At 44.8% G+C, this 18,327-nt stretch overlaps 2 protein-coding genes across 10 annotated transcripts in view; one reads left to right on the top strand and one right to left on the bottom strand.

The window, feature by feature from the left end:
- The window catches only part of LOC101464089 (myomegalin), an 85,936-nt gene extending 75,108 nt beyond the window's left edge, over positions 1-10,828 (top strand). For 5 of the 9 annotated variants that reach the window (XM_024805933.2, XM_076877039.1, XM_024805932.2 and 2 more), the window contains 8 exons: positions 4,046-4,282; positions 4,403-4,504; positions 4,706-4,926; positions 5,018-5,161; positions 5,273-5,411; positions 5,963-6,009; positions 6,247-6,301; positions 8,177-10,828. In XM_024805933.2, the coding sequence (XP_024661701.1) occupies positions 4,046-4,282; positions 4,403-4,504; positions 4,706-4,926; positions 5,018-5,161; positions 5,273-5,411; positions 5,963-6,009; positions 6,247-6,301; positions 8,177-8,310 (1,079 nt within the window). In that variant the 3' untranslated portion in view covers positions 8,311-10,828. The remainder of the gene's footprint in view (positions 1-4,045; positions 4,283-4,402; positions 4,505-4,705; positions 4,927-5,017; positions 5,162-5,272; positions 5,412-5,962; positions 6,010-6,246; positions 6,302-8,176) is intronic. The other 4 variants (XM_024805927.2, XM_024805930.2, XM_024805929.2 and 1 more) reach the window with 4 other exon arrangements.
- A 585-nt stretch (positions 10,829-11,413) lies between these two features.
- On the bottom strand, positions 11,414-18,187 carry prkab2 (protein kinase, AMP-activated, beta 2 non-catalytic subunit). Its single transcript, XM_004542540.4, has 8 exons — positions 17,887-18,187; positions 16,776-16,962; positions 16,503-16,660; positions 16,282-16,375; positions 15,839-15,953; positions 15,405-15,538; positions 15,206-15,274; positions 11,414-14,062 (listed from the first exon to the last, which is right to left on the bottom strand). Exons 2-8 carry the CDS (start codon positions 16,932-16,934, stop codon positions 13,985-13,987), a joined length of 807 nt encoding a protein of 268 aa, XP_004542597.1. The 5' UTR covers positions 16,935-16,962; positions 17,887-18,187; the 3' UTR covers positions 11,414-13,984.
- Positions 18,188-18,327: the final 140 nt, after the last annotated feature.

Below are 18,327 nucleotides of genomic sequence, written 5' to 3'. Positions count from 1 at the left end.
TAGCCCTTGGTTAAGTCCAGCGTCGTGAAAAAGCGGGCCGTGCCTAACCGGTCCAGGAGCTCGTCGACCCGAGGCATGGGGTAGGCATCAAAGCGTGACACTTCGTTCACCCTGCGATAGTCGACACAGAACCGTATAGACCCATCCTTCTTCGCCACCAGAACGATGGGGCTACACCAGGCGCTGTGCGACTCTTCTATTACTCCCATCCTCAGCATTTCCGCCAATTCCCTCTGCACGATTTTTCGCTTATGCTCCGGGAGCCTGTAGGGCCGTGAACGCACCGTCACGCCGGGCTGCGTCACGAAATGGTGCTCGATGAGGGACGTCCGGCCGGCCAGGGGGGAGAACACGTCCGCAAAGCGCTGTTGCAACGCGACAACGTCCGCTCTCTGGGCCTGTGTGAGATGGTCATCACAAGGGAGGGAGGTGGGAATGATAGAATTTGGCACCTCAGGCCCCAACTCATCTCTCTCCTTCACCAGGCTCACCAGAGAAGCGGTTTCGACCTCTCGCCACTGTTTGAGGAGATTGAGGTGATAAATCTGCGCGGCTCCTCCCCTGTCCGACCGAGCGACCTCATAGTCCACGTCCCCGACACGCCGTGTGACCACAAAGGGACCTTGCCACTTGGCGAGCAACTTCGAGCTGGAAGAAGGGAGTAACACAAGCACTTTATCCCCCGGTGAAAATTGCCTGAGCCTAGCCCCTCTGTCATACAGGCGTTGCTGACGCTGCTGAGCCTGGAGCAAATTCTCCCGTGACAACCTCCCCAAAGTGTGGAGTTTTGCTCTCAGGTCCAACACATACTGAATCTCATTTTTGGCGGGGCTCGGACCGTCCTCCCAGCTTTCTTTAATCAGGTCGAGCACCCCACGTGGCCTCCTGCCGAACAGCAGTTCAAAGGGAGAAAATCCCGTGGAGGCCTGGGGCACCTCCCGCACTGCGAATAACAGAGGGTCTAGCCAGTGATCCCAATTGCGTTCATCCTCGTTAATGAACTTCCGAATCATGGACTTTAAGGTCTTATTCAGCCGCTCCACCAGCCCGTCAGTCTGAGGGTGGTAGACGCTGGTCCGAATAGATTTAATGCCCAGTAATTCGTACAGTTCCCGCAGTGTACAGACATAAACGACGTGCCCTGGTCAGTCAGTATCTCTTTTGGGATTCCGACTCGGGAGATGACCTGAAACAGTGCCTGCGCCACACTCTTAGCCGAGATGGTGCGCAGCGGAACTGCTTCCGGGTACCGCGTTGCGTAATCCACCAGGACTAACACAAAGCGGTAACCGCGTGCACTCCGGTGAAACGGCCCGATGAGGTCCATGCCGATGCGCTCAAACGGGACCTCAATGAGGGGGAGAGGGCGCAGAGGCGCTCTCGGGATGGCCGGCTGGTTAACAAGTTGGCAGTCCGGGCAGGACGCGCACCAGCGGCGCACATCCGCTCGGATGCCAGGCCAATAAAATCGGGCCGTTATTCGCTCCAGAGTTTTCTCGTAGCCCATATGCCCTGCCATGGGGTTATAGTGGGCCGCCTGGAAAAGCGTTTCCCGGCGGCCCTGCGGCACCAACAACTGGGTGTGTGTTTCCTCAGTCTGAGTGTCACGACTCACTCGATATAATCGGTCATTTAATAAGACGAAACGCGGGTAGGTCTGCGCGGCCTCAGGGCGCACCACGTGACCATCAATAGCCATCACTTGGTCAAAGGCTGAGCGTAGGGTGCCGTCACGAGACTGCTCCAGTGGGAAATCACCCATGGGGGACACTTCCGGGGCCGGCGGGACGTCCCGTGAGGGACCCGCCGGCTCCTCCCCCCCGGAGTCGGTGTCGGACGACCCCGCGTCACCGCTGAATGCCGCGCACACGCTACACCCCGCTTCCGGTCGTGATCGCACCCCCGCGTACTGCCCCAGTAGCTGATGAAACCCCGGCCAATTGGTACCCAGAATCAGGGGGTGCGACAGGCGCGGGCTAACCGCCGCCGTTACCCTATGTGTATGGCCCTTGTATTTTAGCAGCAGCGGCACTATGGGGTACCGGTGCACATCACCATGAACACACCTCACCTCCACCCATTCTGCCTCCAATAATGCCCCGGGGCGAACCAAGCCTTGGTGCACGAGGGTCTGTGTGCAGCCCGTGTCCACCAACGCTTGGCGTATACCCCCTCGAGTCCTTACCGGAATACTGTATGTCCCTCCTGGACCGGGGGAGGGTGCTGGGGCGCCAGCAACGCGGAACACCTGCCCCACTTCCATAAGCGGACAATCCCTCCTCAGGTGTCCCGGCTCCCCGCACTTCCAACACTCCGGCCCCGGCGTTTGTGCTGCCCTCCATGGCTCGGGGGCGGCTCCACTCGGCTCGGTTCCCCTGGACGGCACCATCGCCGCGAAAGGGTTAGTGGGGCTCAGCGCCGGCAGCCGCTCTGCCAGCCCTGGTGCCGGCACACGGCGCCTCGGGGCCGGCACTGGGGCCTGTTTGGTCGGCCTCCGTCCGGCATCCCCGGACTCCCCTGCTCCAGCGGCAAGGTGGTCCTCCGCCAGCGTCACCGCTACCTCCAAGCTTGCGGGCCGGTGGCACCGGACCCATCTCGCCGTCTCCGCTGGCAATCCTTCCGTGAACTGCTCCAGCACCACCTTGTCCACCAGCTCCGTCTCGCCCTCCGATGTTCCCGGCTGCAGCCAGCGCACCGCCGCGTCGCGCAGCTGCCGGGCCCAGCCGAATGGTCGGTCCGTTGTAGCCAGCCGACAGGCCCGGAACCGCCGGCGATGGTCTTCGGCGGTGAGCCCCAGCCTGTCCACCACCGCCCGGCTCACATCCGGGAAGCTGCTCCTTGACGCCGGAGGCAGACTCAGGGCCGCAGTTTGTGCCTCCCCAGACAGCAGGGGGAGCAGCCGCGGAGCCCACTCCTCCCGCGGCCATTGGCAAGCCTCCGCCGTGGCACGGAAGGTCTCCAAAAAAATCTGTGGGTCGTCCCCGTCCCCCATCCGGGGCACCGTCACCGACAGTGGCGAGGGCTTCGGCGTGGCAGCGGCCCCGACCAGCCGCTCCAGAACTTGTGTCTGTCGGTCCGTTTGCTCCCGCAGCGCGGCCAGGTGGGCACGCTGGTCGGCCGCCTGATCCCGGCTCATCGCCGCCATCTCCGCCAGCATCTGCGCCAAGTATTGCAGGGGCTGGGCGGGTGGCGCGGCCTGTGGGTCGGACATTTCCCCACCGGCACTTTACTGGGTTTTGGCACCACTTGTGGAATACACCGGGCACAAATACACGCACACGCCGGTATGTACTGCCAATTTCCACATTTATTGATTTGTTTGTTTTGACAGCTGACTCAGTCGCACAGCCTGACAGCTCACGAGCCCAGCTGATCTTCTCGCCGCTCCTCCCCGTCTCACTATAAACACAGCGGAGGGAGACCATCATCAGTACATAAACACCATCAGCTGTTCTTACCGGCCTCGCAGCGCCGCCCTGTTGAGCCTTCTGCTCCACTCCTCCCCGGCAGCTGCGCCCGGGGCCACGCCTCCACCACAGATTTGTAAAAAATGTTTTGAATCATGTATGATTTTCGTTCCACTTCTCACGTGTACACCACTTTGTATTGGTCTTTCACGTGGAATTCCAATAAAATTGATTCATGTTTATGGCTCTATCTATCTGTCTATCTATCTGTCTATCTGTCTGTCTGTCTGTCTGTCTGTCTGTCTGTCTGTCTGTCTGTCTGTCTATCTATCTGTCTGTCTGTCTGTCTGTCTATCTATCTATCTATCTATCTATCTATGGTCCCAGTGTCCCTTACTTTGGTGCCATCTGGTGGTACATGAACAAACAGATAAATGGGCTATAAAAAGAAAAAAAAAATCACTGGATGTTTTTCTGTGAATTGGAATTCCCAGAATTCTTTGCAGCTCAAGAAAAGCTCTAACGTATGACAAATATGAAAGGAGGAAAGAATAAAACCCTCTAAACCCCTCGCAGCACCTAAGCACAGCTGTGCCTAACACGTTCTCATGTTTGTGCATTTTGTCTTTCGTCTTCAGGCTACCTGTGCGAGGTACCAGTTCTACCAGTAGAGCTGGGGGAGTTGTTGGGAGAGGTGAGGAGTCTACGGGCTCAGTTGCAAAACAGTGTCCAGGAGAACAGCGCTCTCAAACAGCTGGAGCTCCACAAGCAGCTGGAACAAAAGCTGGGCGTGGGCTCACCTCGGACTCCCTCGCTCTCTGCTCTCACTGCCAGCCCTCAGAGGGAAAACTTCTACAGACGTCAGTTGCTTCATGGTGAGACATGACTGGGCATGACTCCATCATGCTACAGTGTAAAATGCCTGTGACGTTCAGTGTGCAGTGTTAAAGTTTGCAGTGTGTCCAAGCCTGTTTGCCTATCTGTGTGCTCCGCAGACCCAGCTCCATCTCCACCAGTCAGGGACATTGGTCTCTTTAACTGTGGATCTCCTGGTCCTCCATACTCAGACTTGGATGACAGCCATAGCACTGCCAATGGTGTGACTTAACTTCAGTTACTGCAACTTAATTTGACTTAATATGAAGAAGGTTTATTTGCTTTCTAACAATAACTGCACTTTTGGTTTGTGTGCTTGTTACTGAGTAGTTTGAAGGAATTCTAATTTCCATAAAATAAAAATTTAAAAACCGCTTCATTCGAAGTCCTTCCACAATACAATCCAGCTCTTTTGTCACCAGCAGACCCTCTTGATCCACACTCTGAGCTGGAGGGGGATGCGCCCGATGGATCATTCGCGAACCGTCATGGTCGTCACGCCATTGGTCACGTGGATGACTTCAGTGCTTTGCAGCAGCAAGTCCTCGAGGGCCGGAGCCTCGTCCAGCGCATGGAGATGACCCTGCAGGCCTGCCTCGGTCCACCAATGCTGGATGTAAACCAGAAACAGAGCAGCGAGCTGGTGTGTTTTCACCATCCTAGCAGTCGGCAACAACTGAAAATAAAAAGTATTGAGCACAGAGCACGAGTAACTAACTGAGCTGTGTTTGCAGATTATGGATTACGGATGTGTTAGGAGTCTTCTGTCTAACACCAAGACTCTGAGGCAGATCTTGGAGGAGGCAACGTCTCTGCTGAAGATGTTCTGGAGAGCAGCTCTTCCCAGCACGGATCCCTCCATCCAGAACCTTAAGAAGGTTTTAAAATTACGCATTATCTTATTTGTTTATTTGGCCTTTAATAGCATCAAACAACTTATGTTAAAATAAATGTTTACAGAGTATATCTGTATGTACTTGTGCATGCAGGAGCAGTGCATGCAGGAGGAAATCTTGTCCTTGAAACTGCGTGTGTCTGAACAAGAAGAAGTTCTTAAGGGGACAATACAAAGACTGAGGAGCACCAGCCGCACCAAGGAGAGCATGGAGCACTTCATAGTCAGCCAGCGTGAGTGTTTACGTGCATGTGTGTGTGTGTTTGTATGTGTGTGTGAGAGAGAAACAGGAATGTGGGACGGTCAAGTGTACTCATCCCTTTACTGATGCCTAATAAGGTATGAGTAACGGGAAGTAAGATACAGAGAGGTTCTCAGCAGACAACAATGCTAGTCCCTTCTCGGAAATGTCGTCTGTTTAGAGTTCAGAAATAATAAAGGAGGTGGTTCATGGTCCCTTGGGACGCATGCCACCAAAAACAGCTGTATGGAATAACATCATAAGGAATTCCTTACCCCCTGACCTCAGAAATATAAGTTCATTCCCTCTTTTTAAGTCCATCCTCAAAACTCATCTGTTTAAAATTGCTCATGTTTAAACCTCTGTATGCTCTTAACTTTTATCTGTTATTCTTATTATTGTGCATATTTCCAGTTTTTTATTTGTTGTACGGTGTCCTTGGGTGCTTTGAAAGGCGCTATTTTTAAATAAAATTTATTATTATTATTATTCTTAAGTAATGCAATAAAAACAAAAAAGAAACATTGTCCTTGTTTTCTACAGTATCAAGGACTCGTGATGTGCTGAAAAAAGCAAGGACAAATTTAGAGGTAAGCCATGTGCGCAGCCTCGATTACATCACTTACATATTCTTAGCTTATCTGTGTTTGTATTCCACAGGTCACAGTATTGTGTTAATCAGGATTACGTGTTGTGATGTGTGTTGTAAATTCATTACTGTTGGCTTTTCTGTCCCACCTGTTCCTTCATCCTTACCTTGTGTCTTCTCTCCCCTTCCCTGGTCTCCTCTCTTCCTTTCCATGACCCCCCCCCCCTTCCTCACCCAGACGAATAAGCTGAGACTTTCCTCTCTAAGTTCCTCCTCTTCCTCTCCTTATGCTGGTAATTGTCTGACATCCTGTGCGCTTGTAAATAGGTAGACGTTGTCCCAGATACATGTTTTATTAGATGACATAGTTCGTCCCTCCTGAAGTGACGATGATCATGTAATCTGGGGCAGCTTTTACCTGCGTGTGGAGTTTTGCCTTTTCTAATCATCACAGCTTTACCATCCTGTCTAACAGCAAACTCCATCCCGACTTGCATTTTTAGTATTTAATTACATTTTTCATTAAATGTAACAGGGGATATAGTGGAGGTGATTCTGGTGCAGAGTATAAAACAAGCTGACCACACACTGCTTTGTTGACTATAGAGAAAGTTGGAGTTGGATGACAACTGGATGTATTTTTTAAGTGATGATGGTTGAGGAGGAGTTTTAAAAGGCCGTGAGTCGTTCCCGAGTCGTTCTTGAATTGTTCTGAGCGCTGTTTTACATCAGCGTGCCTCTAGTGTTCAGGCTAAGTCTGTTTACAGCTTCCAGTGTGAGTGCAAAAATAACTGCACATACTCATAGTTCCCATTCTGTATGTATGCTGCACGAGCGTCACTGAATGATGTGCACACAAACTTGTGTGATGACTTTAAGGAAGTTTCGATTGCTTCGTTATTGCCAACAGACACGCAGCACTCAGCTGAGTGTGTGTGTGTGTGTGTGTGTGTGTGTGTGTCTTCGTGAAAGATGGACAGCATTTCTTTTTCTTGTATCATTCTTCATCCTCAGCTTTCCATCTGCAAGGAGTTGGGGATTTTCTCTTACTGCTAACATTTTACACAGCAATCCCCTCCTGCTTTTGTTTTTAAAAGAATAGTGGGACATTTTGGGAAATAAAAGTTTTATCTGTAAAATGGTGCATACACATCACATGGGTATCCAGCACATCTGTGATGATACCTTTAATTCTGAGTAATTAATTACAGTACTTTTTCACTCATTTTCAGTCCAGTGGACTGACTGTATTTACAGATCAGGACTTGCTGCTTTTTTGTTATGTTATGTCTCTCGACACTGACCTATGAATCATCCAAGGCCAAAAAAGACACCTAAACTCAGTGGATGAATCAGTGTTGTATCTACACATAACAAACAATATCTTCAGTCAATTCGTGACTAGCAGCTTATCACAAAAATACTTCATTTGTTTTCATTTCTTTAGTTGAATCTATATAAAACACCAAAGATAAAGCAATGTTATGGGTGGGAAATTGTATTTTTGCACCAACAAGGTGATTCCCACAGAGCTAGCATTTCTTAGCATTTCTCAAAATGCTGTGCAGTGTGGAAACCGGACAGAATAAGAGAATAAAAAAAGTGGCAGGCCTATAAACCTATCCACAGCAGATGAAAACCATCTGAAAGAAATAAGGCTGTTAAGGAACCAAGCTTAATTAAAGGAAACACTGAGGACTTTTTACAGCTTTTCTCAAAATGAGATTTATGCATCATATTTTACAGAGCAGTCTAAAAAAAGACTCGCCAGCAAAGACTGCAGAAAGTAGCAGTGTGCAGTTCACAGATAGCATTTTTTTTTATCAAGCTGAATGTTAATTTGTGAATTTGAGAGATCTGGAAGATTCATTTTTAAGTTCAGGTTTAAGTTGTAAGCTAAAGACTGTACAATAATAGAGTGAAAACTCCAACAATCTGAAAATCCTCCTTGACCAAGCACTTGGCAACAGTGGGAAGGAAGAACTTCCTTTTAACAGAAAGAGACCTCTGGCTCAGGGAGTAGAGTGTTTCCCAAAATGTCAAACTATTCAGTCAACATCTCACCGCTCTGGTCAGTTTTATTCACCTGTATTATGTATGTAAGGATTGTTTACTAATAACATTCCCATTTCCTTCTTGTTCTTTTCCTCAAAAAATAAAAAATCCAGCTGAAGAGCCAGGAGGTGCTGCCAGAGAGCGGCCTGCTGATCGCAGTTTCCTGAAGGCCGGTGGTGCTTCTGGAGTCACAAGGGCCAGTCAGCGTACGGCAGCGAGAAAGCGCAGCAGCCAATGCCTGCTTTAGACTTTCAAAGAACCAGCCTAAATGCTACGACCTCTGACCTCTATGCTGAAATAGCCAAGACCCACAATCCCACCTTTCCCCTCACAAGCCCTGCTCTTTACCGCCATAGATGCTTCAGTCCTTTCCTCCTCCAGGCACTGTGTACACAGTGCAGTCTGCACCTGGAGGCTTACCTGATTCCCCTCACCCACTCCACTGTTTGTGACATCCCCCACCAACACGTGTATTATTGTCTTTGAGTGATACAGTCAGCAGTTTGCCTTGTAGTGTGTGTGTCAGAAGAAGGTGTTTAAAATGTGCCTATGAAGGCTTCACTGATGTGACGGAAGTGGTCGAGGATGCCTTTAGATGCCGGGTTACACAGAAAGAATTTGGGTATTTATCAGGTAAAGATTTTACATCACTGGACAGCTTAAAGATGCACACCGCCTTACCTGCGTTAAAGGCATCCCTGAGAGAGAGCCAGACAGCCTGTGGATGGAAGAGATGTTCATGCATGTTTAAAATGGCTTGTGAAAGGAATTCTGCACACACGAACACACACACACACATACATATATGTGTGTGTGTGTGTGTAATGGAACCCAGCCCACTCAAAGACAAGACAGCTTCAACTTTGACTGCCACAGAAACTCAAGTACTTATTCTTGTGGCACTCTAATTAAAAAGGACACCTTGTAAATGCAATGCAAAGAAAAATGACACTGACAATGTATCATTACACACAGTGGAGGAATGTACAGTAGGTAGTCGATCACTGCTATTAGTTTGCTACTAGCTATATCTGTGTTTGTGGAGGAAGCTCATGAATGGTATGTCAGACATTAGCCGAGGCTTAAAAACAGCTGAACAGGAAGGTTCCATTTCAGTCACAAACGTCCTCTTTTAGACCCCAGAGGTGCTTTACTGGCATCCAACTCCAAACTGAAAAATGCTAAACAAGTCACAGAATTGTGAAGCTGGCTGATTCTGATTTCCACGCTGGACTGTAGTTTGTAAAAAAAAGATTTGAGTACTCAAATGGAACCAGGCTAAACACGCGTATTCACTCCTCTGCAGGAGTTCTCATACGAGCATGTGCAATAACGATATAGTTTCTTGAATGATTATGCTGCACTGGGTTATTTCTTCTTTGCCCAACACTGAATTATTATCATTCACGCTCATACTGATGTTAGGTGACAAACGGTGTTACGATTATACTTATTTTTCTCGAGTGTTTATGCATGACAGAGATTGTAAATGTTGAAAATTTAGGCTATGGAACAGGGGATCGCCAAAACTTGCCAAAGTTTGAACTTTGAACTCTGTACTTCACTCTGACTTGCCTTATCCATGCGAATGGCGAAACCCCAGTTGGATCAGGTCGGTGGGGTTACACAAGTGTTAAGTTATTGGGTGGGCCTGTTGAACCACAGAGACGGTAACCGTTAGACAGCTGTGTTCATTTAATTTAGAACTGTGTGACAGAAATGAGCTCCTTTATTGGACCAAAAAAAAAAAACTCAACCAAGTGGCCATATGCTATTGTCTTTGCCATTTCTCTTGGTTCAGGCCATCCTAGCATTCCCATGGCAACGGCAATATGGATGATGCAAACTTTGGCAGGCTGCTGGTGGGGTCGTTGTTCCATAATTCACTTACTTCACATTTAGTTTGGTGTGTTTTCTTGCTGTACATTTGCCATTTTATGCTGTAACCCCTCCCCCCAAACAAATCTGCTTTTCTGGATGATGTTTTGTGTGAGTGCGTGCGTGGAAACATCCAACATTTGCTTTTTTGCAAAGTTGATTACCTGGGTAGCTGTGCAATAGCTTGATATGTTTTATTTTGATGTTAAACATCATTGAATTCTAAGTGTGTTTGCGATGTATGATTTCCATGCAGTGTACGCTAAGAGGTTTGTGTCACTTTGAATCACTTAGTCATATATAGGCTGTCTGCTAAGTAAACTATGCCTTCGTGATATTTACGACACTGATCACAATGCCATCCACCTGTAACGAAGCTCTGATTGATGTTGCTTTACTTGCCTTCAAATTTTAGCTCGAGAGCCTCTTAAGTCCGCTCTCGGTGGTAGAAATGGCCTTCGACAAGCGTCTACCTGAGTTCTGCCAAATTAGGTTTTGTTTGCGCTCGAGTCTTCAGAAAAAAAAGACAAAAGTTGCCAAGATTTACAAAATGTGGTAAAATGTTTTGAAGATTTGTGTACTGTAAATAAAATTAAAAGCCAGTGACTGGAAAGATTATGACGTGTTTGATTCACAGAGCACCTTATAAGAGCGTAAACAAAGCCTTTTTGTTGAGGAGGGAACCAATAATGCTTTGTTGGTGCTGAGTTGCATATGTATATTGTGCTCTGATTGGTGCAGCTTTTTTTCCTGAGTTTGTGCATAATGAACTAGAAGGCCGATGCAGGACTCTTCAGGATCCTGTCTCTGATGAGTTAACCGTGTGTTGTGTTGGCAAAAGTATTACCACTGAAAGATTTTGGGAAACAATAAAATTTTAAAAAACACTTTAAAATCTTTTACTTCTGTTTGTTTTACATCCAGATCACCAGTAGCAGGGATTTTCCCCTCCCACTGTGGTACCTTACAATATAAAGCACCTTGAAATGACAGTTGTTGTGATTTGGCACTATATAAATAGAACTGAATTGATTTGAATTTGTTTTTTTCTATTACCAGTAGGAAAAGTTGATTTGATAAACACCACAAATAAGAGTGATGTCAGAGTGAACCAACACCTGGTGCACTCGTCACTGCAACAAGGTGAGAGGTTTGAGATCAAGTCATCTTTAGGGTATCGGATCACCTGCTTCCATCTCACCGCATCCCTAGCATCGTCTGTCACACCTCCTTCACTACATCATGAATCTTCTCTGTTGTCCTCCTTTCCTCCTGCCCTGCAGCACCAAATTCAACCCTTCATCCCATTTGTTCAGCATCCCTCATCTGTGCATGTGTATCTTACCCTCTCTAACTTTATCTCCAGTGGTTTAAAATTAAGTGGCTGAAATAAAGCAGGTATTAAGGACAGATGTTTAACCACGAATCCACACATACAATAAAGAGTCAAGTTAAAGAGAAGACAGAGGAAATGGGATCAGTGCACCCTCTTTATTTTGATTTATATGCAAACAAGTAAAACCTTGTACAGTTGATCCTTACACTGCTTCTGCAAAGCATTTTTAAAAACATTCATGAAACCGCTGTAAAATTCAAGTTTCAGTTTCAACCTTAAAACAGCCAAGTCTACCAGACATGGATCTTCTTTGAATTTAGGACTTAATCCATGTCTGGGAATCTGGCTGCATTGCCACAATCCCTTGTCATCTTGTCATATGAAACTCTTTGGACAAAACTTCCTAGCTAGCCTTACCTTTTACAAAACACTTGTACACCCAACAGGATTTATGAAAGCCCCTTTTACAAGTCTGGAGTTTACCAGATGTTGGTATATACTGTACTTAAGATGCAGACAAATAGACACCAAACTGAAAAAGTGGAAAACACAACGTTTAAAGCCACCATACCAAAAAAAAAAAAAAAAGAGATTAGCTTCAAATGCTTTTATGAATACACATGGTAAGCAAACTTTGTACAACACTTGAGTTCTGCTCATGTCGATTCATCTGATGACGTGTCTCTGGCTACTGTTTGAGGTGTGCGCATTCACTCATTTTCTAAATGTGCACCACATGTATCTTTATAAGGGCAATCAATACCAAGCAGCAAGGTGAAACTGTTCGCGTGTACAGGCCTCTGTATAAAACTATACAGTACATGTAACAGATACAGTACATTCCTGTAATCCTGTTTGATAAATACAACTCCATACAGATACACACAAAGCACAGCAAAATATCTTAATTAGACTAAATCAGATCCTGCAGTCCAGAGAAGCTACAGTACACGCGTTCTCTGCTGCATAGTTAAAAGCTTACATCGACACTCCTGCTCAAAGAACGGTAAAGTGCTCGAAAACTTACATCAAGGCAACAGCAGAACTAAATGACCTTTGACCATCATCATATGGAAAGTGGGTCTCCCAGTTAAAACAGGTGAGTACTCCTCCCGCGACCAAAACTTTACCATATACTGAAATGTATGTGGCAGATTCCACTGAATGACAAGCAACGGCATCAAACCCAACTGTGGGTTCTGCATCTTTTTAAAACTACAAACCAGGAGCCAAAGACTGGGGTCAGAAATGTCCTTGTTTTTTTAAAGAAAGTCAGATTTGATTTTGAAGCTAATATAATTAAAACCTTTCAACAAACAAAGTTTTCATAAATACAGTTCGCTCTTTTATTGTAGAAACCTTCACTCTTGTTTGACCGGCAAACTGTATTCACTAATACAAAGTTATCATTGTTTTAAAAGGCTGACTGACCGTGTTAGGCCTCAGTTACATGGGCCTAGACACCAGTTGGAGACCAACTGACAACCACCGGTTGTTAGGGAAAAATTAGTATTGCACAACCTGTTGTGTGTGGTTGCTGGCAGTCGCTGTGAAACTGACTGCTAAGCCTCAGTCACTCACTAAATCAGCATCTTTCTTGAAAACTATGGCAGCTGTCATAATCTATGAACAAAGTAATCACATGATGGTTTTTGGCATAGCACTACATTTGAGAAAACCAGCAACCACTTTCAGCTGGTTAGGAAATACACAGATTTCCCTAGCAACTGGAAGTTGCTATGGCGTCGCCAAAGCCTCTCTCTTTCCAAAAGAATGTGCTTCTGTACACACATGTGGACAGACCACTAAAAGACAATCAGCTATAAATTAATTAACCATTAACTGCTAATCAATTCCATGTCACATTGAATGAAAAGAAATTAGCTTTTCTTTCACAAACAAGGACAGCTCCAAGTTGCTGCAAACGTTTGAGCACTACCTGATGTTCCTGCTGCTTGCTAAACAAGAATAAACATGATACTTGTGGGTTGAGCTAAAATGTAGTATTTCTGCTTTTTATTGCACTTTAAGTTCAAGCAATGCTAAATTTGTTGCTCTTCGCATCAGCCTGTTGACCTAGACTTTGTGCCAGTTTAAGTCTTCCTGTTATTCACCATTTACTCAGCTAAAAGCTTAATGGAATTAGTGGAAAGGTGAATACAATCACTCAACACTGATTAAATTCAAACTCAACTGAATTAAAACCCAAAATCCAACGTAATATATCATTTACAGGTTCTCTACCTGAAAAAAAGGCATGTGTAACAAGGATTCGCACCCCAGAAAACATGATTATGAATCACAAGGAGCAGCAAACGCTTGAATACACACAGTGATCTTATCCGTCCGTAGAGGTCAACGGTAAAAAGCCACAATATGGTTCTCATTGCTTTTTCCAACACCTGGCACACACACTTCGCTACTATTGTTTAGAGCCCTATGTAGACAGAAGTGCAGCCTCTTTAAAACCCAAGTCACAGCCATGGGCCTCTAAGCTCGTCTGTAAACTTGTTTCAGTGCAAGATATAGCTAAATGTAACAACAAGCGCGCACGCACACACACACGCACGCACACACGCATATACACAAACACAGACTCACACGCACAAAAAACCAACAACAAAAAAAACAAAAAAAAAAAAAACAACAACCCACAGCAGATTATAAACATGCTGCTAAAAGCACTGGGGGGAACCCGAGCTGAGGTTTAGATAGGCTTGTAAAGCAGAGAAGTGACATATTTCTTCTTGTATCTGTGAGTCGCACTCAGCACCATTACTCCATCCTAACCAGGAGAGGAAAAAACAAACAAACAAACAAACAAACAAACAAACAAAAACAGGCTGTCATTAAGTTGGATCCAAAGCATCAGAACAATGCAATATGCTCCAATTTGTGAAAGTACCAACTACGTACATATTGGATTACTGTTGAATACGCGATTTACCACAAACCTCACCACAGGTTTGGCTCACATTGAACCACCTAACTGATCAATTAGCTAATAACATAATAAAAATAATGCAAGAGAACTGTAGAAGTAAGTTCTGAATGTGGTCAGTGGTGTGAAACGATTCACACCACTGACCACTAGAGGTGGGAATCACCAAACATCCCACGATACGATATTATCACAATACTTAACTCACGATACGATATTATTGCAATTTCTAAAAATATTTTGCGATATTCAGATTCTGTACATAAAGGTAAACTTTATCAATATTCATTTTATCTAATATCAAAGTCTCGCACTCAGTCTTTCTCTCAGTTCAGTTTTATTGTTGACAAACTGAACGGTTTGTATTACAGTCTAGTCCAAGTTAACTGAAACCATCTGGTACAATTATAGCTATTCTGAACTATGCAATATGAAAACTATGCAGGCCCTTCAGCAACTGAAGAATTTGAAAGTAAATTAAAACAAAATATAATTTTACATTAAATAAAAAAGTTTTAAACTTAATTAAAATAAAACATGTCTTAAATTAAAATAAGTAAACTGTCATGTTTATTGCTGCAATAAAAAAAGTTAAACACATTTGGACAGTGTCAGGATTCTTGCTCAGAAAAAGGATCAACATGCTCTGAAGTCAGAGCACAAAAACTTTTTTTGTAACAAAATATCGATTTCTGCTGTCCCTGTATCGATACATTATTAGCAAACAAAATATCACGATACTACACAGTATCGATTTTTCCCCCACCCCTACTGACCACCCCTACCAGCTTCCCCCTTTAAAGCAGAACATCTTCCCTTTGTCTGCACAAGGACTGAAAGAACTGATATAAAACTGATATGATTAAAAATCATGTCCATGTAAATGTGCTGGAACATTTAACAAAAAGAAAAAAAGAGGGTAGGGGAGCAACTACTAACTTCCGTGAAAATGTGAGTCATGAGTCATTCTGCTGCAAGTAAACCTACCTTTATTGAAAGTGCATATAGGTGATTTAGCATGACATGGTTGGGTTCAGGCAGCAGGGCAGGGTCACACTAACAACAGACAGTAGGAGGAAAAGTCACAAAGAAAACAGTAACACGAAAAGATGAGTCACATCAGGGTCTAAAAAATTCTATCTGATTTGTAAACTGAGAGAAAGGTGCGAAAGGTGTAGATACTCACAGATATATTGGTGTCCTTGTTGAGAATGACTTGAAGGAGGTGAGGCGGGAGGATGGGCGGGGCTTTGAAGTGCTCCTCAGGTCTGAAGACATACTGCTCCTGTCCATACGGACCAGGAGGAGAGCTGGACAGGTCTAAAGATACAGCAATCACATTTATATGACATTTCACATACACACTTTACTCTACAGCTACTGACCAATTAAACACTAACAACAACAATAAAAAAAGCTGTATTCTTTATTGTTGTATTTATTTTGGCATTTATTATTCAACTCCTTTCCTGGGAGCTGTATTAAGACTTAAATTGCTGGGACTGTAAGTGCAAGGTCAGGAAAGGCATGCTGCAATATGACAAGGCACTTTCCAGTTACTATTTACACATGCTGATTACCTTTAGTTGACTAAATAATTCAATAACGGAGCAGGCTGACCTGACGTGTCGGAGCACTCCAAAGAGTCGACCTGAAGGGCGTCAAACACCTCAAAGTCAGACTTTTTCACATGGATCAAGTTGTTGATAGTTCCCATCTGGCTGGTTACCACCGGCTGCCGAAAAAGAGAGAAATCATCACAGAGGAAATGAGGAAGCATGTGTAAAATTAGCAGTTTCCTGCACAGTTTTCCCTAAGGCAAAAGAGCTATTTAGCAGCTTTCACCGAATAGAAGGGCTTTTCAAAGCTTTTCAGTCCCTCTGAGGTCTCAAAGTCCACATTTTGTGAGGATAACACAATACAAGATGGATGAAACTTAAATGCTAAATTTCCACAAAGGAATGTGTCCCTTCCTTTTTGAACTGTCAGAGGTCTCTGCACCATGCCAAAATGCAGTGTGCATGAATAAGTTAATGGAGGGAAAAAAAATGAAGCTACTGTACCTCTGATGGATCATGCACCCACTGTCCATCTACAAAAAACTTGTACTGGTGCTCTCCTTCGGGCAGGTCCAGAATTGCCACAAAATCATTATGGCTTAGGAGAAAGTAAGAGAATGTATTAGTGCAATATCCGAAACGTTTATCTACAAACTCTCAAGCTACAGGTTTACTTATAAAAGGTAATGAATGTGATAACGTACCGTTATCCACTTCCTGTTTACCTTTTATTTAGCGGTATCTTTGTGTTCCAGTTATTAAAAGAACCAGCAATGTAGACCTCCTTCCCACCTCCGGCCCAGCGGATCACAGTGGGGCGAGCCTGAGGACCAGTTTTAACCAGATCATCCAAATCTGGGGTGAATTCTTTCTCTCCTGATGCCTGAAAGTAGTAAACATATAAATCTCAAATATAAGCTGTTTTGAGAAAATAAAGCTTTCAAATCTGAGGAAGTGGTGTGGAAGACAAATGTGTTTCAATATTATAATCTGCATACCTTCGATTCGGGTCCATGTGTGTTGAAGGTGTTGGGGTCATCTGTGCTGTCCACCATCTTGCTGCTGGGTTCTTGGTCTTTGGAACTGCTGCCACTGTCTGAGCGATGGGCCTTGGCACCATGCCGATCTCCGGCCACTCTGTCACTCGTGTTGCCCATGGTGCTTCACGTTTTTTTTGCAGTGCCACTGGAAATAAAGAATAATCCATTATGTGTTTAAGCATAAAGCAAGATCTTTCAGAAACAAGAAAAAGACTTGAAGAGACAAACAGACTGTAGGCAGAGATCAGCACTAGAAATCTTAATAGCTCATGGTAATCTCCTGTTTTTTTCCCCCATTATAAATTTTATACATCTGATACGGATGAAACACAGTTTGTCTATGAAGCAGGAAGACCCCCCAGGTTTTCTGGTTCTTCAGTCAATAGAAGAACCAGAAAATATTTTATTTAATTTTTGAAATCCAGCCTTTAATGTCTTATAAACTTTTAATTTTTTTGTGGTTTTCAGTGTGGAACTATCTGTTTTTTTATATATCTCCAATTTAACAGATCTACATCAGTACAAAACTTTTGATGCTGCTGACAACAAATTGAAAACAAAATATGAATATGAAGATCTCTTGAATAGACACCATAGTCGATCTCCAGTTATCCAAAAGACAATACATCACAGAAAGAAGCTGAGGCTGACCACAGGCTATTGTGACACATGTTTAAATACAAACTGAACCTGTTACATGAAACTATTTGTTCAGCATGACAAACACCATCTTAACACGATGAGCAGCAGCCTGACTCAGGCAAAAAAGCTAAACGCCTTTGCAGTGGGGCTAACCGGCTTACCGGTCGGTAGACGGATAAAAACAGAAAGGTGAAACAGGGACTGTCTTCTGGCCGTGTTTTTGGACTTGAATCATAAACCGCCTAACGTAAATACAATCATGCTTTCAGACATAACGTAGTAAGAAAACCTCCATTAGTTAACGCCCACTAGCTAAGCTACCGCCAAATCAACAAGTTTTCACCACAGAACTTAAAATAACACATACGCAATTTTGCCATTAGTAAATAATCATGAGTACTCGTACAGCTTGCCGACGGAAACCTACCGTAGTTTCCCCACCAGCTGTTCTGCTGTGTCCACCTCAGGTCACTTCGCAGGAGAATATTTTTAGCCCCTGTTGGGAGTTAGCTAACTGCTAGCTGTCACTGTCTACAAGCAAACGACCAAGCTGTTTGCTCTGTTTATCTGCGCCGCAACAAACACTTTCACCATTAAGTTGTGGCAGACGGGAAAAAATAAAATAAAATCACCGACACTCTCCACCTATCTGCACATTGACTTTAGTTTGTGTTTTAGTGGAGGGCGGGCCCACCTCTCTACAACAACTGCAGAGAGCCCAGTGCTGCCCCGACTACGGAGAGCGGTTAGGACAAAAACTGTTCAAACAACCGAAAAAAAGGGCTGAAGGTCGCCAGGAAGGCAACACCTGTCACAAAAACGCCACAAAATGAAGAAGGTTAAGAGACACCCACAAGGAACTTAAGTA

Source organism: Maylandia zebra, linkage group LG18, assembly GCF_041146795.1.
Source record: "Maylandia zebra isolate NMK-2024a linkage group LG18, Mzebra_GT3a, whole genome shotgun sequence".
Lineage (NCBI taxonomy): Eukaryota > Metazoa > Chordata > Actinopteri > Cichliformes > Cichlidae > Maylandia > Maylandia zebra.
The sequence above is the reverse complement of the archived record's forward strand: the minus strand, read 5'-3'. Positions and strand labels throughout refer to the sequence as shown.

Excerpts from the sequence above, each read along its gene's own strand:
- prkab2 (XM_004542540.4), bottom strand. The coding sequence starts at position 16,934 with ATGGGCAACACGAGTGACAGAGTGGCCGGAGATCGGCATGGTGCCAAG. Across the intron at positions 16,661-16,775 it reads CACATGGACCCGAATCGAAG|GCATCAGGAGAGAAAGAATT; the intron begins GTATGCAGATTA and ends TACTACTTTCAG. Across the intron at positions 16,376-16,502 it reads AAGATACCGCTAAATAAAAG|CCATAATGATTTTGTGGCAA; the intron begins GTAAACAGGAAG and ends CTTTCTCCTAAG.